Here is a 23,503-nt window from a genome sequence, read left to right on the forward strand (position 1 = left end):
TACAGTATGAGCCAATCAGTGGCAGTAATGACAGAGCATGCGCTGTTACGCAAAAACCGCGATAGAGTGAAGCCACGGAAGTCGAAGCGAGAAGTGGCGAGGGTTCACTGTACTGCAATAACAGAAATGTCATAAGTGGGTGACTTTAACAAACAAATTAACTTTTCATTGTAAATCTAGTTAGGAAGTTAGAAGTCCAAATTCAGATGCTAGCACTAGGGGAACGCTCTCTCTGTGTTGGCTCTGTGGCAATGTCATTGTCTCTTAAGCTTTTGCTTCCTGGCTCCTTGGAGATCTCTCTTTATCTTGACATCTGCCTTACCCCATCTCTTTTTACTTCCTTGTTTGTTTAATCTCTTAACATCTGGGGTCTTAAAGGCTTGAAGACAAACAAGCGGCCATCTAGCTGAGAAGCAACAAAGTCCACATAGAAGAAGCACACCAGCCTGTGTGATCATGAGGTATCGATGGGATCGGGTATCAGTCATCTAAGACCCAGGACAAAAGATCTTATCAATGTGAATGAGGGGGAGTGCAGAGTGGAGACCCAAAGAAAATTGGACATCCCTTACAGAAGGGTCACAAGGAAGAGACGAGCCAGTCATGGTGCAGTATAGCACCGATAAAACATACAACTTTCCTCTAATTCTTTAATACTTCCTCCCTGCCCACCTCACCCCCCACTTTCATGATCCCAATTCTACCTTAGAAATCCAGTTAGACCAGAATATGTACACAGGTTCAGATAAGAGCTGGAAACACAAGGAATCCGGGACAGAGAAACCCCACAGGACCAATCATAAGAGTAGCGATACCAGGAGGGTATGGGAAAGGTAGGGCTATAAGCTATATCCCCCTGGCACAGGCAGCCCACACTCCAGAACCAACTCAGTGAAGATCTCTTTGGAATCTAGAAAGCAGTGGCCTCGCCCTTTGAGATCCAAGAGACCATAACTCTAGCCTTTGAAGCCCCAAAGATTAATAGCCTCAGCCTTTTGAGGCGGAGGCAGCTCTGATTTGTAGTTCTGCTCACCTCCAAGCTACTCCAGAAATGGTTCTTCCATTTTCTTCTCTCTTCTTAGAGGACCACAGGTGTAACTCCTTTGGCCTATTTGCAGGCTGTAGAATTCTAAAAGGCAGACAGAGTTGTCTCCTTTATTTGTGTCCCTTTCACTATAAACTAATTTCTGCTGTGGCCATTAGTTAAATCCATCATTCATAGGCTTACTTTCTTTAATAAAAGTTTGTGTAGCCACAACCTTGGTGGAAATTCTAAGACACGTAAGCTTAATTTGTATAACAGACTTTTCCAAATTGTTTTGTTTTCATTTGCAGGGACAGTGAATTACTTAATGTGACTCTTCTAACCAAAGTCTCTCTCACCAAACGATCTCTCCTTGCATGGGTCTGACAAGAAGGTGGGGGAAGATACTGGTGTGATTCACCTATGACTAACTGCATGGGAACAGGATTCCCTGGAGTTAGCCTCATGCTGTATGTGAGAATGAGCCTTCTAAGAAGCAGAGGAGAGATCCTCTTACCAGCATGAGCCAGAAATGGAGTGCATCCTGGGGACTGGAGATCCCTGTGCAGTGAACCTCCTGGATCCAAATGACAGCTATACCATGAGAGGAGCAGCATTTGAACCAGGAGCCAGAGCCTGGAACAGTGATGGACTTCCCAACCCACGGAGCAAGGTGAGTGCTTTGGGGCAGGAGGCTGGCTTGAGGAACTGAGAGACTTGGCACTTAGTTGGGGATGATGGTCTTGCTGACCCATGGGAGTTGAATTTAGTGTCTTCAGGATGAAGCTTACAGCAGAATGGTATGCCCCTTTGGGCATATATGAACAGACCTGAAACTTCTGTAACATGTCTTGGTGAACAACCGCGACCATTTCTCACTGGCATTACAACTTGTTAACATCCTTAATGAACCCTTTCATCATGAATTTTCTGAGTTTCTGTGTAGCCATTGCAATGGATATTAGAAACTAGAGCAGTAAATTAGAAAACATTAAGCTATTATATCATTGTACACAGTTCATTTTTCACTTCTTTCCTCTTGCATTTTACTATAAATAGCAATGAAAAACCACATGGCCCCTTTAAGTTCTTGCTTAGAAATCTCCCCAGCTAAATATCCAAGTTCATCACTTACAATTCTACCTTCCACCAAATATTTTTATCATAATTCATACATGTTCTTTGCCACTGCATAAAAAGCACTGGCCTTCCTCCATTGTCCATCATTTTAAAGTCTCATCAGGAATATTTAATGTCTACATGCATTCTCTAGGACAACAGACATTTCTTCTGTTAACTTAGCATGCTTAACTTCTTTCTGAACCCTAACCAGAACTGCCTTTGACATCTACAATTCTACTCAGCCTGTTCAAGACAATCGAGGCTTTTACAATTCAGTACTTTAAAACTCTTTCAGCCTCTACATATTACCCAATCCCCAAACTACTTCCACATTTTAGTTATCTGTTAAGGCAGCACCCCTCACCTCTGATCCCAAATTATGTCATTATCAAGTCTGCTATAATAGATCACATATTGGATAACTATGTGGAAATATCACAAGTGGATAGCTTTACAACAGCCAGAATTTTCTTGCAGTTTAATTTTCCGTTGTTGTTAAGGTTTTTTGGTGCCATAAAGTTGGTTTCAATTCACAGGTACCCTACATACAACAGAGCAAAACAGGGACTGGCCCTGTGCCATCTTCATAATCATTGCTAGGTTGGAACACATTGCTGTAGCCACTGTTGAGCAACTGAGAGTTTCCTTCTCTTGCTGACCCTATAGTCCAACAAGCATGAAGCCCTTCTCCAGGAACATGTCCAAGGTTCATGAAACAGAGCCTTGCCATCCTTGCTTCTGACAAGGATTCTGATTATACTTCTTCCAAGAAAGATTTGTTCAGCCTTCTGCCAGGTGACAGAGGTCAAAAGTCCAAATTCAGGGTTCCCGGATGTGTTGGGGTGAGTTTTCTAGAGAAACAAAACCAGTGACAGGTGCATTTTGTAGATAGGCAGAAATTTCTTTCAAGGAATGACTTACAGAGTTGTAGAAATAGGTATGTCCAATACGGTTCAAGAAAGGGAAGTCCACTGACAACTTGTGGGATGGGCAGTTGCCAAAATAGGAAATGGAGTAACCAGGCAAGGATGATGAAGCAGACACAGCAGGGGGCATAGGCTGGTGGATGCAGAGGTTCAAAGTTAGCTGAAGGAACGTTGCCCGATAACGGTTCCTAGGATCAGCAGGGGATGCAACCGGACAAGGAACCAGACAAAAGATCGAGCTCCGGCAGAAGGGGAAGGGCTGAAGAGAATTCAGTTCTTCCAGGTTTCTCTTTTATACAAAAAGGCTTATGATGACAAGGCGGTGTGTCATCAGGCTGTGATGAAATTGACAGATTCAGCTCCATCTCTGCTCTTACCCAGAACTGCTTAATTAACATAATTCCTAACCATCACGCCAGTTTTAGAGACTCTCTCTGTTGGCACTGGATCTAGATCCTTGTCTCTTTAGCTTCATCTTGGTTCCTTGGAGATGTCCCTATGTCTTGGCATCTATCTTAGCTTATCTCTGTTCTCTCGCTTGCTTGCTTAATCTCTTTTATATCTAAAAAGATTAACTAGAGACACACCCTACACCAATCCTATCTCTTTAGCACAAAAAAGTATGAATCTAGGAAAATTTGAAGTCATCAAATATAAAATGAAACACATAAAGATCAATATCCTAGCCATTAGTGAGCTGAAATGGACCGGTATTGGCCTGTTGGATAATCTTATGGTTTACTACACTGGGAATGACAGCTTCAAGAGGAATGGTGTTACATTCATCATCAAAAACATTTCAAGATCTACCATGTACAATGCTGTGTGACAGGATAATAGCCTAACGCCTACAAGGAAGTTAAAACTATTTTAAAAGGGCAAGACTGTCAAGGTGATTAACACTGGCTGCAGCGATGGCTCAAGCATGACACCAAATTGTGAGGATGGCACCGGACTGAGCAGTGTTCATTCTGCTGTGCTCAAGGTCGTTAGAGAATCACTCAATTTTTGACACCTAAAAGCAACAGCAACTGTGGTTCATAAATACCAGCCTTATCGGCAGATTTTCTCATCAAATTTTGTTCAACCTTTATTTTCCAAAAGGAGCCTTGGTGGCGAGTGTGTTAACTGTTGGGCTGCTAACAGGGCTGGTGGGTGAAACTCATCAGCCATTTCTCAGAAGCATGTGCTTCCCAGTCATGGAAACAAAGGAGCAGTTCTACTTGTCCTATGGGGTCAGTATGAGTTGGAATCCACCCAAAGGCAGTGGGTGAGTATAGGTTATTTCCCAGCACAATAGGGTGCTATGAAACCTTTTGAAAAGGGTATCATGCTGGGAGTAAGCACAGCTAAATTGTTCACTGCTATGTCTAGCATCTAGAGCTATGTCTGATCCAGAACATTTTTTGAATGAATGCTAATCCTGCTTCTTGATGAAATTAAATGCTATTTAGTTTTAAGCCTGTCTTTATGATTCCTAAAGTTCATCTTTTTTTCAATCGTTTTATTAGGGGCTCATACAACTTTTTTTTTAATTTAGTCATACATCTCTTATCACAATCCATCCATACATCAATTGTGTAAAGCACATCTGTTCATTCATTGCCCTCATCATTCTCATCCTAAAGTTCTTTTCAATGGTAAGATTTTGACTTCTTAATGCCGTAAAACAAAATGTTGCATGAAAACAATGGTGTTCAGAAAAACATCAGTTAGTGGAGATTGAAAATATACGGACTTGTATTTGTCACAATTTTTTTCTTTGAGTATGTATGGTCATACATGGCAAAGTTAGTCTTTTTTCATACATGGCAAAATTAGTCTTTTTTCATAATTCGTGTACTTCTTTTCACTGTTATATATGTGCCTAGAACACCAACAGGCTCCTAAGAATTCAATAAATACTGGTTGAAATTATTGCTATCATTTACATTTCTTTGGGATCCTAGACGTTGCTCCAGCATTAGAGAAAGGGGGAGCAGGAATCAGAACTACCTTAAAAGGTCAGGACCAGTAGCAAGGCTGTACTGAGCTTAAGTGGAGTACCAGGCAAGCTTAAAGCAATGAGAGAAGGATTAGAGGACCAGAAATAAGCGAGCGAGCGAGCGAGTGAATTAAAAAAACAAAACAAAAACGTTTTAAAAAACCAAACAAACAACACAAAACGAAAAACAGGCAGAAGAGGAAAGACGTTTGGCAGGACGTTTGGGTGTTGGCAGGAAGCCACAGCAATGACCGCAGGCCAACCCCAGGCCGAGATGTGGGGTAACGACCGCCCAAATCCTAGGCTACACAAACCTCACTTTAAAAAGGTCCTGTTCCATTGTGATAGCCCTCCGCCAATTCCTTCGAGTGCCTTGGAAAAGAGAAACCACAAGCACCTAACACGAGCTAGCCCCCATTCTATTCAAATAACGTAGGCCAATGGGAAAATCTTCCGCCCAGAGGTAGCCTCTCCATACAGTTGGGACCGCCTCGGAGGCAGGCCGGCGAGGGGCCCTTTAGAACCGGGAGCCTTCCTTTGGGCAGGGCAACTTCCCTTCCGTCTCAGGTGGGTCCCAGCCCCCGGGAGTCGGGCCACACCCGCTTCCCTCCGGTGCCCGGGCCGCCCCCGCCGCCGCTCGCGGGAGCGCTCTTCCTGGGGCGGGCTCAGGCCAGGGCGCATGCGCACGGGCCGCAGGGCGCCTCCCTGCCCGGATCTCGCGAAGTTACGTTACGGTGGCCGCCGCTGACGGGTGGCCCGGCCGGGGGCGGGAGGGCCTGTGTGGTAGGAGGGAGGTCCGCTCGCCCGGGCGCGCCGCCCCAGTGCTCTGTGGGATACTGGAAGTCTCGAGCGTCTCCTCCCGGTTCCCAGCCCTCGCCTGGCCCGCACTCACAGAACCAGCCACACACCCCCTGCCTCCCCTCTCTGCCCTCACCGCCTCCCCCTTCCCACCCCCCTCGCGATAAGAAGACCCGGCGGCAGGAGAGGGGATGAAGATGGCGGACGCGAAGCAGAAGCGGAACGAGCAGCTGAAGCGCTGGATCGGCTCCGAGACGGACCTCGAGCCTCCGGTGGTCAAGCGCCAGAAGACCAAGGTGAAGTTCGACGATGGCGCCGTCTTCCTGGCCGCTTGCTCCAGCGGCGACACGGACGAGGTGCTCAAGCTGCTGCACCGCGGCGCCGACATCAATTACGCCAATGTGGACGGGCTCACCGCGCTGCACCAGGTCTGTGCGCCCCGCCGCGCGCCCGCCCGGCCCAGTTCGCCCGGCCTCTGGCCCGGGCCTGCGTTCCGCTCGCAAGCTCCCGAGGCGGGGGCTCCGGGACAGACTCCCTACAGCGGGGCGAGGGGGCGGCTTCCCGCGAGGGCGGGCGCCGGGCTGGAGGCCCCTTCACCCCGGCCGGTGTTGCAGTTGGGAACCGAGTCGTTTCCGGGACGGAGGGGGACTGGTCGGCCGGCTCGGGGCCCTACGGCCATTTGTGGACGTGTGTCCAGGAGTTGGGGTCGAGGCGAGAAGGGGGGTAGTGGGGTTGTGCCTGGACCCCGCTGTCAGGGATTTATTCGTGAGAAGGGGCCGCTGGAGAAAACAACTTGGGAGGGACACTAGGGACCCTTGCTTTGGTAGATGGACATCTCTGACTTGTAGCTGGGCAGTGGATTTGCTGTACTTTCCAGGACTTGATTGCAAATGATGGTAATAATAGTAATCAGGAGCTCTAAGCCGAGTGCCCTGAGCGAACGATTTCCTGTTTTGTCTTTTATTGCTCTTGGTCACCGGGGAGGAGAAAACGGTGTAATGAGCTGATCTGCACCGGCTGAAAGGGTGGGGGTGGACGTGAGCGTTCCCCAGTGCTTGCCCACCTCGGCGCCAGGACGCAGGTCTGAAGTCTGCTCCGCGGAGAGTTTGCCGCAGCCCTGGGCTGTGCATCGTTTGGAAAGACGGGAATAAACACTGGGCATTCTTCTCAGAGCCGGCTACCGAGATCGGATTTTTCTCTTGGAATTGGAAAAAGGAAAACCGGTCACTAACTTTCCTCAAAATGGATGCTTTGTGCATGTTAAAGTTTTATAGTAGTCTGAATGGGATCTCTCAATGTTAGCCAAATAAGGAGAAACTATTGGCAATCCAGAGATAATGTTGCTTTGCCTTTAGCAGGCCAAAAGCAACACAACCATGTAGAGTTCTTTATAAAAAGCAATTCTTTTCAGTGATGGTAGGTAGTAGGTAACAAGACATACCGCTTTCCCTTTTTCCAGCTGGCAATTTGTAATTAATGGAAAACGACTTTACAACAGAAGCTTCCTCTGGCAGTGAAAAGATTTGCGAACTCTTAAAGTTCCTCAGTTGTATATGGGAGATTGGAGCTCTAGTTAGAGCAATACTAGAGCAAAAACTTGTTTGGGAGTTTAAAACTTAAGAACTGTTTATTTCATGCTTGTTAGCTCGCTGTCTTTCGAAAAGAGGTGTGTGGTAGCATTTTTCATTTACAACTTCCTGTTTAGGCAAATGATGACCATTTTAAGTTTTCTGTAATTGAATTTGCATTTCATAGTTGACTTATAGCCTTTGTTTACAACGTTGACTTGATACATTGAAATGACTGACAAATTGCTGGTTAAGTCTGGGCTCTGAATGTGGTACCCAGTGAGGATATAGCTTGTGCTTTAGCTCTTAATTCCAAATTTCCATTCTTATCAGTATAACAAACTGTATATGACTTGGCATTAAAAGAAAAGCATATCTGTAGATTCTGGAAGCTTGGTGTTGAGAAGGAAAGACATTTGGTATTCAGAATGATACTGTAATTATATGTAAGATGAAGAATCTCTTCAAATTTCTTTCAAGTGCAATTTTAAAACACAGTTAATTCTGTGTTTTATATCTTGAGTCCAGGATATAATTCAAATAGAATTTTAAACTCATTGTTGCTGTACAGGAACCCAGGTGTGTTGACTTGAAGGAAGATAAAAATATCTTAAAACTTAATGCAATACTGCTTTAGGTACCAAAAGTGAATGGACACGTAATAGGCTTTTCAAGCTCTTGTCCACACCCCCTCAGGCCACCCCCAATTTTGTACACTGTTGCAAGAATTATCACATGTATCAATTTCTTCGTGACAGATGAATTTAGTAGTTTGGCTTTATATAGGTGGAGTCTATTGAGAATTTATTTTAGTTAACAAGTATAGGTTTCCAAGTTTCTATATCAACCATTTGCATAGTATCATTTTGTATTTTATCTCCATATTACGGAAGTCTGTGAAACAAAAGCCTTTAAAATGTCAGGCATTAAACTTTTTGTTGTTTTCTCCACGTGGTAGTTCTCATTTATCAACTCTTCTTGAACTTTTTTCCCCCTTGTGGCTGTGAGAACAAGGAGTTCACTTTGGGCGATCCCAGGACAATAGATCATGATAGGTGATAAATAAAACTTTTTTAAAGCAACGCAAACAATTTTTAAGCTTTTCAGAAATCTCTTGAATGCTGCTTGCTTTAATAGCTTAAATTATAAAACCTAAAATGGTCCACTGAATTTTTTAAATAGTCTTTGAGTAGTTTCTTTTATTTAACCTCTCAAAAGCTCTAAGATACCTAAAACATTTTTACCAGATTGACTATTAGTGTTTTGGAATATTCATTTACTTTCTGGTTTTGATATGTTATCCAAAATTTTATTGTTACGAGAAACATTTTAGAAACTTTACAACCCACAACTATACTTCTTAATCTAATATTTTGCTTCCATTTAATAGAAACAGGTTATATTTAGAAGGTTCTTTATTAGATATTGAACGTCCTCTCATTAGAAGCTGAAGAAGATATTTAGTTTTTAGCTTTTCTTTTTGTATGGAAGTAGGGTGTCTACTTAGGAGATAAGAATGTTGTTTCCTGTTAAATTCTCTGTTGTAGCCTTAGAAATAGCCTTTCCAGACCTTGTAGTAGAACACAGTACTGATATTTGGAGTTTCATTTCTGATCACTTTGAGCTGAGGTCTAAAGTAGACTTTCCCTTTTATCAGTGGACAATAATCAGCTTCTGGTTCTGTAGCTACTTAGTAGGGTTCTGTCATACTTTCTTTATAGTTTAATATGCTTTCTAAAGATTTTAGAAGACTCATTGGACTAGATACCTGTGTGTTGGTTTGAGTAATAGTATTGTTTGTGGATTGTTTTATTACTGATTTTTAATGGTAGTTATATGTATAAAACAAATGTATTATTGACATTTCTCCCAACAGTTTTCAGATCTATACGTCCAGCCCTGTTTTTAGTTTTTGTTTTTACCTTAAAATCTTATCCACTTCATTTGTGGCTACAAATTTGTAATTAATTTTCAGCTCACACTTTTCTCCAGAACCCCAGCTCCTTCTTTTTATTTTTCTAGTGTCATGAGCTTGATGAACATGAAACAAGACACGATTTGGTCTTTGTGCAAACGCCATATTGTATCTGGTCCTGGTTTTTCTTTAAGCATCTTGAGCAAACTCCGTACCTTAGCAGTGATTGTCATAGCAGTGAGAGGGATTCCCCTATGTATTTGGCTCTCAGTCCACGTCATTAACAATTTCTTCATATGGGTTCTTGTGGCATTCTCGTTAGTCTTGTCATTTTCAATGGAACCAAATTTTTAATAGCTTGGACATTTTTTTCTTATTGAGGATCACTGAAGTTTGAATGTACATCAGTACTACTACTTTTCTTTGGCTGCTATTATCACTAGTACTGATTTTGCTGTATTTGGGAGCCATGTTTTCCTAAAGAAATTTAAGCAGACAACATTCAGGAGATGTGTGGTAAATGCAATTGGTTGCTGCTGCTGTCTAGTTAAACCATGCATTGTTACATAGTTTAGATAGAAGGTACTAAAAGTCATTTATTTTGACTATCAAGACATGTATTATAGGCTATATATGCATTGTACCATTATACACCTAGCAGTGCAGTCACTTTGTATACGAATGTGAGATAAAAGTGTTGTGTGTGGGAAACTTGTGCTCACTTATCCCTTTCTGTGGTGGAATTATCTGAGCTCTTATTAGACCTTAATGGGATTACAAGGCATTTATGGTCAGATGTTGCCCAAATGGATGCTACAAGGTACTTGATTGTAATGTTAATATTCAATATTAAGTATGTGGGCTTCAAAAATGTGTGAAAAAGATTTCATTATCTTTTATTCTCTCCATGAACTTTTTGAGGCCCCCTTCATGTAGTCAGATTTTATATTGAAAATGTGAGGGGGTACCCCCACCCCCAAATGGAATTTTCCCCAAAAGCTATGTATTTAAATATTTTTACAAAACAACTTTATCACCTTCAAAGTACTCTCCATTACACTGAGTACATTTGTCAAATCTTCAATTTCATTCTTGGAAACGTTTTTCAAACTCATTGTTTGGATGGCTGACAGCACCTCCATCATTTTTTTTCTTCACCTCTTCTAAGTCATCAAATCGCTGTCCTTTCATGTCCCTCTGTATTCGCAGAAACAAAAAAGGTGCCCTCAGCAAGGTCAGGTGAGTAAGGTGCGTGGGTCAAGAGAGGTATGCTGTTTGTTTTTTTGCCCCAACCTGGCATATTGAGATGGTTGCTTGAGCAGGTGCATTGTTGTGGTAGCAAAACCAGCCCCTCATCTGCCACAAATCAGGCTTTTTTTGGTTGCACACTGTTACACTATCTTTTCAGAACTACTAAATAAAAAGCTTGGTTAACAGTCTGACCTTGTGGAACAAACTCCAAACGCACAAGTTGACACTTCGTTCTGTTTGAGAAGTTGATGGACATCCAGAACGAGGTTTGTCATCCATCGATTGATGTTTCACCATTTTTGAAATGAGAAAATCACTCTTACACTTGAGTTTTTTCCATTGTGCTGCCCTTGTAAGCTGTGTTCAACATCACAAAAGTTTCTGTGGCATTTTTCCCAAGCAGGAAACAAGATTTCACAGCTGCACCCTGTTCTGTTAAATCAGCCATCACAAAAAAAGGAGGTTTAAGCGAAACTGCCCTTACTAAAACATTCACTGTGACCAGAGAGAACTGGGTGCACTAACTCAGAGCGAGTTACTCAGTGCTTGTCTTGGGAGGAAAATGCTATGAAAGCTTCACTCTGCCCAGCATAATTCCGGTTTTTTGGGGTTTTTTTGGGGGGGAGGGGGTTACCCGTGGTACACTTTGAATCAATTGCTTTCAAGTTGAGTCTAATACATGGCAGCATCATGTTTGTCAGTGGAGTATATTCTTAGATTGTTTAGTGGCTGTTTTTTTTCCCCCCAGAAGTAGATCACCAGACCTTTTTTCATTGTACTCTCTGAGTACACTCTAACCTAACCATTTGTACCACCAAAAGACTCAGCTCTCAACCCTTTGTCATAAAATAACTATTTTCATCTCCTGGTGTTATTTCTTCAGCGCATCCTTACTGTTCAAATGTTACAGTTTATCTACTTTTTATTATTTAAAATTAGTTTGCATAATTGTATATTGTTAGACTTCACAAGTATCCTTAACTCTGAGTATTATTGAATTGTAAGTTTTACATCAGTGTCAGGAATTTATTATAAATTCAGTCTAAAATAAAAGTTATATCTTTTCTTTAAAAACAGGCTGTTCTTATTGTTGCCCCAATTTCTGTTAATGATGTCCTTATTCTCTACCAAACTATTAAATATTTTAATGGTCATTTATTCATTCCCCTGTGTATGTATATTTAATCAGTCTTCTAGCTTTCTAGTTCAGAATCTCTTACATCACTTCTTTTCCCTTGCCTTTCTTGTTAACATAGTTCATGCCTTTATTATTTTTTTCTGAAGAATATAATAGTTTAATTGCTTTCCCTGCCTTTTCTTTGTACAATCCATGTATTGCCATCAGATTACAATCTCTTAAGAGTATCACTTTGATTGTGCCAACCCTCTTTAAATTTACACTTCAGGCTTTTCACTACCTAGTTTATTCTTCATATGGTTCCATTATATGCTGTTTTACTCTGTAGAAGTTGGATAACTTGCTTTAATTTGAACAGGATCTTTACTTTTTTATTTCTATGGCTTTAGCCAGGCTGTTTCCCTCACCTATAATATTGTTTCTTCTTCCCTTTGAAAATCAGAATTCAAGTCATTCTTTAGGTTCCAACCCAGTTGCTTAGCTAAGGAGATCTTTTTGTCCTTTAAGCTTGTATGTGCTTTGGCACTTGAGAGAGATCCCCGCTTCTGCTGCTGTTAAAACACTTAATTTATAAGTTTTATTTATAAGTGTTTATTCATAAGCTGTCTTCCTTGGTAGACTGTAAAGACCCAATCTTCCTCTTGTTGAAAATCCAGAACCTTGTACACAGAAAAAGAGTCCTGGTGGTGCAGTGGCTAAGCATTGCCAACCAAAAGGCCAGCAGTTCAAACCCACCACCTGCTCCACAGAGAAAAGCTGTCACTCTAATTCCAGGAAGGTCACAACCTTAGAATTCCTGTTATCCTAAAGTCACTATGAGTAAGAATTGACTAGAAGGCTTTTTGTTTGGTACATAGTAAGTAGATCCTCACTAAAGTTTGTTGAATGCATATTTTTATGTTGTGTCATAAATAAGTAGTTTTATTTCTCCTTGTATGTTGTGAAATACAGTTTTTAAATGTTCATATCCAGATACTTACCTAGAATATTGTTCTCGCATATATGAATAGTGGGTGCCTAGTAAATTATTTGCATTATTGAGAATTTGTGTATTGAAAATCTCTTTCACTGATCTTCTGTGGATATTTTAAAATATTTTGACATATTAAAAACTGTTATTATTAAGCCTTCCTATTAATAAAACCAACTTGGATAAGTGAAAGAAGAAACATTTTACTTAGTTGAGTCTTAAGTTAACTTGCTACCTCTTATATCAGGACCTGAGCTGTGACATACAGGAATATATAAAATTAAATGCTATAACATACCCTTTTATTTCTCAATATAGGCACACTTGTAATTAAATTTTGCACTTGAAATACAAATTTTATCAATTTCTAAAGGAGTAATATAAAGCTTCTTTGTAAAATATGTGAGTCTCTTGTCAGTAAAAGTAATACTTCTATGCATTTTTAATTTTTAAGTACTTGGTCTTCTCAGACAGGCCTTTTTCATTGAATAACAAACTGAGATGTAACTCTTTAAAATAATGCATCTTAATAGAGCTATTTAAGGTGTTTTCCGACCAAAAGGAATATAGATTGGAAACAGCTATCATTGAATTGCTTGATAAATAGTAGTTTACATGCTATATGTGAGTAATCTGTTTAAAACTGAATATTCAGTTTGTAGTTTAAACATAATTACCTTTTTTGAGGGGTTATTATGATCATGGAAGAGTGTATTGGATTTCATATGAATTCTATTAAAATGTGTAGTATAAACTATATTCTCTATGTAATTCTCTGGGTAGAAAAACTGTATTACTTTATATGATTAATCCAAAATCTGTTATCATTATTTTTCAAAGCACCCAAATAAACAGAAAATAACCTAACCAAACAAAATCCCAAACTGACTCATTCCCAAACCCAGTGACTCATAAGTCCTGTAAGGGTTTCTGAAACTATCCATTTTTATGGGAGCAGCTTCATCTTTCCCTACAGCTGGTGAGTTCGAACTGCTGACCTTGTAGTTAATAGACTCTTAACTTGTAACCCATTATCACCACAGCTTACCCCTTCTGGACCAAAACCCCACCACCACCACCACCACCCATTGCCATAGAATTGATTTTGACTTGGTGACCCTGGATAGGGTTTTTGGGCCTGTAATCTTTGAGCAAATAAGCGATAATTTTTTCCATGAAGAGCAGCTAGTGGGCTTGAACCTCTGAACTTGGGGTTAGCAATGCAGCAGTGCCACCAGGGCTCCTGAACAGACTTCTTTAAGCAAATAAATGGACCACCTTGTTGAATATAGGGTAGGGTGGGCTGGGAGGGCACTAGTATCTCTCTACTATTACTGCTACAATGCATTCTCTGCAGCTACTGCTTTGGTGCTTCCTCACATAGTTTTCTGGTTGGTCTGACTTTGAGGTGTCATAACCAAGCCCATCTTTCATGTGCAGCTTCAGCTACAGTATGATTGCACGCTGTGACTGAGCATTTTTTTAGAGTGCACTAGATGGATCAGGAAAATTGTTATTTTTCATTATTTACATACTATACTGCACTAAAAATATATTGTCACATAACGTGCTTTTACTTAAAAACTAGATTATTTTTAAAAGATAACTATTTAGATTTTTTTAAATTTTTGTGTAAGGAGGATAAGAGAGTAGGACATTGGGTTGTTAACTGCTACGTTTCCCTCGTACTCTTCTCCGCATCGCTGTTTTCATTGCTCCTCTACCTATAATAGATTGTCATCTTTTACTTCACCTTCTTAGGAAAGTTAGTGGAATTCCAGTCCCATTGGAGAGATGAGACATTGGCATTTAGACTTCTAGACAGTACAGAATAGGATCAATCTAATTTCCAAAATGTGGTTTGGATTGATCCAGTTTCCACATTCTCACTTCTCTATTCTTGACACCACCTTCCCCCATCGCACTGTCTTTGACCCTGCTCATGTCACAGCTTACAAGTTCAGACTGCCATTTAGACAGACTGAGGCTGCAAGTTGGCATGGGGGAATCCACATGTTACTCTAACCTGCCACAAACTTAAGAGTTCACACAACACCCTTACTGTCTGACCTGCGCTCTCCCACCGCCCTTCCACCGCCCTTTTGGGTTCAATAATTCTCTGGAACAGTGCACAGAACTCACAGACAGTATTGTCATATTTATGACTACAAATTTATTAAATCCCAAAGGGACTGTTTAAAAAATGAAGAGACATCTGGAGTCTGGAAGGCTTCCTAATGGCAGGCTTCCTTGCCCTAGGGTGGGAGGTATGTGTGGCTTTCCCAAGAGTGATGTTCTTGTCAACCAGGAAGCTCACTGTGATGTTCAGGGCTTGATAGCTAAAGTCCTGCCTCCTGAATCTAGTTGATGTTGGCTTCCCAGGTGAGTCTTTTCTGGTTTGGTCAGCTCCCACTGTAGTATAGAGTTGTCTGAAAGTTGTAGCCCAAGGTATCCCCACTGCTCCAAGAGTTATTTCGCCTGAGGCTAGGACAAAGACCACCTTGTTTGCCTGCTCATGGGACCATCCTCACAGTGATGTTTGTCCATTATTGCAGCTACTGTATCAGTCCATCTTGTTGAAGGTCTTCCTCTATTTCATTGACCCTCCACTTTCCTGTAAGGTAAAACTAGGTCAACAGCTATTTTTATTATTATTATTTTTTTAAGGTTGAGGTTGGCTATGTAACAAAAACTAGGTGCCATGGAGTCGATCCCATGTGTGTCACAGTAAAACTGTGCTCCGTAGAACATTTTGGAAGTAGATCGCCCCGTCTGTCTTCTGATACTTGAACTTCTAACCTTTTTAGTTAGCAGCTGAATCAGATAAATGTTTGCACTACACAAGGACTCTAGCACTATACTAAAAACCAAACCAGTTGTCATCTGTTGATTTTTGACTCATGGTGAACTTAAGAGTTTCAGAGTACAGCTGACCTCCTTAGGATTTTCCAGACTGGTATCTCTGGGTGAGTTCAAACCACTATCCATCTGATTAGTAGTCAAGTGCTTAACAGTTTGCGCCACTTGTCCCTTTTTAAGTCGCAAAGAAGAAAATATTCTTAAATCTTTCATAAATTATAGTAGCTGGAACTGTCTTTGGAAACCAGAGAATTAAATGAAATATTTGTGCATACTTTTTTCATTTGCTTTTGTTTTAGCTAACACCTTTAATTTTTTTCCTATTGTGGTTACAATACAATAGTATTATATCTAAATTAACCACAGAATTTAAATCTAGCCTATATTCTAGAAACTGCCCAAATTGTTTTTGACTGACTATCATGTGTACATCAAGTGCTTTAAGAAGTTGAAAAGTTATAGCACCAATAAACCACTCCTATGGTTTGTCTTAAAAGGCCTTCATTTTTCCTCACTAAAATGCTTATTTACATATTGTAGCCATTTTTATGTGTACTTATATAATAAAATCTCTTTAATCGTACATATTCTCACACTCTTAAAAGATAAATTATAATCAAGCCCATATCACATATTAAGAGAATTACCCACGGCCTGCCACTAAAATTTAGTTTAATATCCAACAATTTATTTTCTGTATAATGATTATTAATGTTTATAAATAGCACATGAGGCATTCCATGAAAAGCTAATACCTTTCTGAAGTAACTTCTGAAGTATTGAACTAAACTTCCTGGAAGTCATGTTTGATTTTAATTGGAAGCCTTTTGTAAGTAGGAATACCCAAGTTATTAGAATTTTCTACTCGTAAACTTTTTCAAAGTTTAGCCAGATATTATAGGATATAACTTGTAAAAGGCCAACTTTTTTCCTTTGTCTTATGGATATAGTGGAGAGCACAATTTGAAATGTGTCCCATCCCTCTCTAACAAATTATTGATTCTTAGAATATTATATTTCATAAACTAATGAAAAATTTTTTGATGTTTTGTTTTTAATTTCAGAGTCTGAAAGAGGGTACCCTAATTTTTATTTTACCATGTGAGCTTATTTAAAACAACCTGATCACCATTACTTTGATTTTTAAAAGAAAGGACATTTCAACAATAGTATATGGTATCCAAATAAAGGTTAGTTGGTACTCATATATCAATCAATAAAATTATCGATATGTTGACACCAGTTAATCTTGATGCTTTCTTTCCCATTCAAGTAGAGAGTAACAGATCAGTTGTCTTAATTATGTTCCATGTCCTTTTGGTAGGGCGTAGTAGAGTGCTAGAGTGGCAAGCCAGATCATCAGCAGGGCCTGGTAATAAAAAGAATATCTGAAGGGATTCAGGAGACTGGTGAAAGCTCTTTTTGGGAATCACTGCCACTGAGATAATAGAGACAACAAACAATAAACATGTTCTAATAAAACTATATCAGCAACTTTTATAATATTTATGATGTCAAGTCAACCATATTACAATAGAAATTTGGTAGGCTCAGATTTTTTTTGAGATGGAATTTAATCCTACCAATATAGGTATGATTTTGCAGCTTATGTAACATACGTCAAAAATTATTTTCTTTAACAAAATAACTTCAGAGGTTGGTTTAGAAAAGGAATCTCTTGCATCCTAGCATTAAAAGTTAATGCATATATTCTAGTATCTTAATCAAAATGTTTTCCTAAAGAGAACGTTTACTATAGATCCCTGTATGCCAGTATTTTCTGATTGTGTTAGTCTTTGGGTGTTTACCTTTTCATTGTTGTGCAGGCTCACCATAAAAAGACAAAATTGAGCTCTTTGCACTGCACTGAGTGTGCTGGAATGCTCTTTCATGGGCGGAGACACTCCACGCTGTCATGTGTTCTGTAGACATTTCTGAAATGTCACTCAGTAGAAACCTTGGAAAGAAGTGAAGGCATTCCTCAGCTGTCAGCTTTTTAGCAATCTGTTTAATGGCATTTATGCACTGGGTGAAATAGTCAGCAGTAAGAGCCTCACCTAATGAAAAGCTTTAACTTGATTATCAACTCATTGAAATAGAAATTACTTTTTTGTTAGTTTAATATGTTCTATAGCAAAGGTTCAAGAAAAAATTACATATGTGACAGTTTTTACACAGACTGCCATATGCAAGGGGGCTTCAAAAAAATTAGTGGGAAATGGAATTAAAAGATAATGGAATTTTCCCGCCAACTTTTTGAAACCCTGTCATAGTTGGAAAGGATATAGAAATTTCTAATCATATCTGTTCTAATCTTTAAACAAAACAAAACTGCACTAATTAACACACCTGTAAGAAAAATAAGAGCTCTTAGTGAAGTACAGTATCATTATCTGGAAAGAGCAACACCAAAATCTTTGGTGGAAAACACAAGAAAGACCACGTTCGAATGCTATTGTACGGACTTGTTTCATACAAAATTCAGAACACATCATAAAGTCTGAAGTCTGTATTCAAGCCTGAAAAATGTTAACTAATGTCCAAAGATTATGTTCCAATTAAAAAATGTACAAAATATCATCTATCTCATCACTGGTAGTATTTCTGTACCACAATTTACTCAGTTAAAACACTTCCAAATTATTTTCATTTTCCAAATGAAAGGGGGGGAAATAATCTCAATGTTAAGAATATTCTAAAGAACAAGCTAGAGGTAAACATCTAATAGAAGAACTTCAGAAGTGCTCCAAGCAAGAGCATATATATTGTGAATTTATAACTTCTAAAATAATTTTGAAGACAAATAAAATGTAAATATTCTAGCAAAATTACTGCTACAAAGTACATGACGTGTGTGTGTGTGTGTGTGTGTGTGTGTAACAAAACAGCCTATGAAAATAATTTTCCTTCATGGTTACCAATCTAAATAAGGAGCCATACGTAGTGCTGCTGTCAGATAAGCATCCATTGGTGTGCTGTCCAAAAGATCACCTGGTTCAAGAGCAAAGGTGAGGCTGTCCGCTCCTGTCAAGCTTTCAGCCTTGGAAACCCTGTGGGACCACGAAGAGTGCAATCTAGTTGATGGCATTGGGTTTAATTTTTTCTCCCCAGTTTCACTACATCTAAGAGTTTGGTTGTTGGTTGGTTTGTTTTTCGGGGGGTGGGTGTACATTAATTTACATCTCACAAAACTTAAACTTTGATTATGCAAGTATTTAAGGAAAGGACAGCTTTTATTTTCACGCTATGTAACTCTGAAGTGTAAGTTTTTACACATGAATCAGAACTTGATGGCAGCTTGGTTATTGTTATTTATGACTGATAATAAATACTCAGTGTAGTTCTAAGTTCTCATGATAGCACTAGTAGTAATCAGTGTACATCTTTATGTAGTTGTGAAATTATATTCTTAAGACTACTTCTTAGCTAGTTCACCTACAGTTTTATATATTTTAGCCCCCCCCATGCTCCTTTGATTCAGAAACCTGCAGTTTTATATATTTTACCCCCCCCATGCTCCTTTGATTCAGAACACACTCTTACCATAATTTTTAGTGTATCAAACATAGATAGAAGACTAATCTTGAAAATACTCCTGCTGACACTTGATCTGTCATATTCACAATGTGATATCATCCTATGAATGATCCATGGAAGCATTTATTATTACTCTCTGTGGATAATTTTGTTATACTTCATTCAGAGAAACATGTAAGAGATAGGAATAAAAAGTATTCTCATTTTTATATAATATTCTTGTCTTCTAGAGTTTTTAAATGTATTATATTAAAAATACTGAAAGTCTTTGTATTATGTAGACATTTACTTTCTTTTAAAAGAGGGTTTAACTCATTCATACAAATATATCCCAAGGCAAACACAGCCATTGAGCCAACTCTAGCAACTCTGTATTAGGACAGAGAAGCATTGCTCTTATGGATTTCTGAGATAAAACATTTGAGAGTAGAAAGCTTCATATTTCTCACACAGTGCCTGGTGGTTTCAAAGTGCTGACATTTTAGTTAGCAGCCCGACTCCTAACCTCATGATGCCTCCATATAGATAATCATATAATGTATGCCTTAAATTGTTGAGGGGGCCTTCAATTTTTTTCCCATTAACTTTTTGAAACTATCTATTAGTCTTTAAAAGCAGTGGGCCCTGCTTGCATACAATATATGATTTAGTTGAGGCTATGTGGAAAATGAATCATTACAGTTTTAGTAAGTGCAAGAGTACAAATACAGGGTGAGCGGAACGTTTTTATTAGAACTTGACCTGGGATGCCAGAAAAGGCTTCCCTGCGAAAGCTCTGTTTAAGTTACCAACAGATGTCTGGAGCCTTTATGACCTGGTTTCCTGATTTCTCTTCTGCATACCCTATTTCACTTTCCCTCTCTGGTATCTTTTGGTGAATGTGTTTATTCGAATCTCTTCCCTCAAGCCCCTTAATATTGGCTTATTCCAAAGAAACTTATTTTCTTTAAAGATGTTCTTATGTGATTTGTTATCTTGCTTTTGATAGCATCAGTCTTCTACTTAGCTAAATTCTCTGGGTCATCTTCTATTGCTTCTTTTTAACATATTTTTAATCTATCCGACCTGAAAAGGAAATAACCCACACTAGCTTTTACGTATTTAACAAATACAAAAAGGCTTACTTCGTGCGAGATAGGAGCCCTGGTGATAATAGGGAACTAAGCAGTGAGTTAACTGCAGTCAGGTTCAAACCCACCAGCGGTTCTGTAAAGATTTAGTCTCAGAAACCCTGGGAATGGTTCTATTCTGCCCTAGAGGGTCACTGTAAGTTGAAGTCAACTTGATGGTAGTAGGCTTTTTGCTTTTGATTATGTGCCATGTGCTATAAAGTGGTGGAGTATATGTTTTTGAGCAAAATACACTGATTCTGCTCTCGTAGAGTTTATAGTAAAATTAAGTGCTGTCAGTGAAATGCATATAAACCACACTCTCAGATACTGCTTCCATCCCACTTGGATAGATGTCAGCCAAAGGACACATAATAACATTGTGACTAGGATAGAGAGAGTTGGGACCCTTGTTTACTGCTCGTTGATGTGTGCCTTCTGTCGATTCTGGTTCATAGTGACCCTGTGTATCTCTGATACTGTTGGTGGGACAGCCACTTTCAAAACAGGTTGAAGTTCCTCAAAAGATTAAACATAAAATAACTATACAAAAAAAAAATGCCCCTAAACAGATTATTTGCTCTTGACTTGACTATGCAGCAGAGTAGAAATGTGGCGTAGGTTTCCAAGGCTGTGATCTCTATACTAAAGCAAACTTTGATCTTCTTGACCGGCTGACATTTTGGTTAGCAACTGAGCACTTGATTGTGTACTAACAGGGCTCCTGGAGTGACTGTAGAACCCAGCCATTCTACTTCTAGACTGACAAGGTAGCTTCAAAAATTTGTCGAAAAATTCCATTATCTTTTATGTAATTCCACAAATTTTTTGAAATTCCCTTTTACATTCACAAGAAACATTTATATATATATATATATACACACACACACAGAAACAGGTATACAAATTATTTATAGCAGCATTATTTTTTTTAAATCCTATTATCGGGGGCTCTTACAGCTCTTATCACCATCCATACATACATCTATTGTGCCAAGCACATTTGTACATATGTTGCCATCGTTATTTTCAAAAAATTTTCTTTCTATTTGTGCCCTTGGTATCAGCTTCTCATTTTTTTCCCTTCCTCCCTCCCTCATAAATGATTGATAATTTGTAAATTATTATTTTTTTCATGTCTTACACTAACTGCTGTCTCCCTTCACCCACTTTTCTGTTGTTCGTGGTCTCCCACACCCCCCACACACACCTTCCTGGTATTGCTACTCTCATTATTGGTCCTGAGGGGTTTATCTGCCCTGGATTCCTTGTGTGTGTGTACATGCTCTGGTCTAGCCAGATTTGTAAGGTAGAATTGGGGTCATGATAGTAGAGGGGAGAAAAGCATTAAAGAACTAGAAGAAAGTTGTATGTTTTGTTGGTGCTCTACTGTACCCTGACTGGCTCCTCTCTTCCTTGTGACCCTTCTGTGAGGGGATATCTAATTGTCCACAGATGAGCTTTGGGACTTCACTCCCCCCTCCCCCTCATTCACATCAAAAGGATTTTTTGTTCTAGGTATTTGAGGCCCAATACCTGATCCCATCGGCACCTCATGATCGCACAGGCTGGTGGGCTTTGTTACTTCTCAGCTAGATGGCCGCTTGTTTATATTCAAGCCTTAAAGACCCCAAGCGCTATATCTTTTGATATCCGGGCACCATCAGCTTTCTTCGCCACATTTGCTTTATTATAGTGCACCTAGCAGCATTAATTGTAGTCAACAATTGTAAACAACCCAAATGTGCATCAACTGATGAATAGATAAATTAAATATTGATATATCCATATTAAAATAAAAAGAACTTCACTGGCATCAAGTCGATTTCTGACTCATAGCTACTCATAGCCACCCTATAGGACATAGTAGAATTGCCCCTGTGGATTGTCTGAGACTATAAATCTTTACAGGAGTAGAAAACCTCATTTTTCTCCTGGAGAGCAGCTAGTGATTTTGAACTGCTGATCTTGCGGTTAGCAGCCCAACATGTAACCCATTATGCCACCAGGGCTGAGCTTCCTCAATCCATATGATGGAATCGTATTTGGTAGTGAAAAGAAATGTAGTGCTGATACTTGCTACAATGTGGATAAACGTTGAAAACTTTATAAAATTGTATTTTACTTAGATGAAAAGTCCATAGTAGAAAATTCCATAGACACAGGTTTGATTATTGGTTGCCAGGGTTGTGCTTGGGGTAAAAATAGGGAGGTTATATATGCTATTTCCTTTTGAGGTGGTGAAAATGTAAAATTGATTATTATGACTGTACCACATATACTAAATGCATTGAATTGTATACTTTATGTGGGTTGATTTTATGGTGTATGAATTATATATCAGTAAATCGATTATATTTTTAATAAAATAAAATGTACCTATGAACTTATTTGTCTTCACCACTAAAAAATTAGGCAGTGGCAGAGGATGTAAAAATAATTTACTGATACCCTAACTCACACTAGGTGCAGGTCAGTATGATGGCCATCGTAGCTGTGGGCAAGGAATTATTTCAGACACAGTGAATTGTGGGTACTGCGATCTGGAGGCGAACAGATTGCTGGAGAATTTAAAATCGTAAATGAAATAACCAAATTTGTCTTTGAGAAAAATCACTGTGGCTATATTGTAGACAAGCTTGGAGAGGCCGGAAGGCCAGTTTAGAATATCATTAAAATAATCTTTGAGAGAGGTAATCATAGCATGTATGAGGTGATTTTTTTTTTTAAGTTTGTGGGAAAATTCCTTAATCTACCGATTCCATTTTTCCACGGGCACCTGGTATGTGGACTCAAGTTTAGTTAAGAGAGAAAATCTGTATGAATTGGAGGTGCTTTGACCTGTAGGAGTCAAAGATTTATACCTGAGTTTGGGTTTGGACAAGCAGGTGAATGGTAGTGTTTTTTAGGGGGTTCCTACAATTCTTATCACAATCCATACATTGTATCAAGCACATTTGTACATTTGTTGCCATCATCATTCTCAAAACATTTTCATTCTACTTGAGTCCTTGATATCAGCTCCTCATTTTCCCCCTCCCTCCCCAGCCCCCCTCCCTTGTGAACCCTTCATAATTTATAAACTATTATTATTTTGTCATATCTTACACTGTCTGATGTCTCCCTTCACCCACTTTTCTGTTGTCTATCCCCCAGAGAGGGGGTTATATGTGATCCTTGTGATCGGTTCCCCCTTTCTCCCCTTACTTTCCCCTTATCCTCCTGTTATTGCTACTCATTATTGGTCCTGAGGGGTTTATCTGTCCTGGATTCCCTGTGTTTCCAGTTCTTATCTATACCAG

General features: G+C 39.4%; 1 protein-coding gene across 7 annotated transcripts in view; it reads left to right on the forward strand.

Moving 5' to 3' along the window:
* Positions 1–5,870: 5,870 nt before the first annotated feature.
* PPP1R12A (protein phosphatase 1 regulatory subunit 12A) overlaps positions 5,871–23,503 on the forward strand; it is a 180,446-nt gene continuing 162,813 nt past the window's right edge. For 3 of the 7 annotated variants that reach the window (XM_045289240.1, XM_045289257.1, XM_045289252.1), the window contains exon 1: positions 5,871–6,282. In XM_045289240.1, coding sequence (XP_045145175.1) covers positions 6,046–6,282 — 237 coding nt within the window. In that variant the 5' untranslated portion in view covers positions 5,871–6,045. The remainder of the gene's footprint in view (positions 6,283–23,503) is intronic. The other 4 variants (XM_045289250.1, XM_045289262.1, XM_045289245.1 and 1 more) reach the window with 2 other exon arrangements.

This window comes from Echinops telfairi, unplaced genomic scaffold, assembly GCF_000313985.2.
Source record: "Echinops telfairi isolate 266 unplaced genomic scaffold, ASM31398v2 ScPeMD7_2;HRSCAF=8, whole genome shotgun sequence".
NCBI lineage: Eukaryota > Metazoa > Chordata > Mammalia > Afrosoricida > Tenrecidae > Echinops > Echinops telfairi.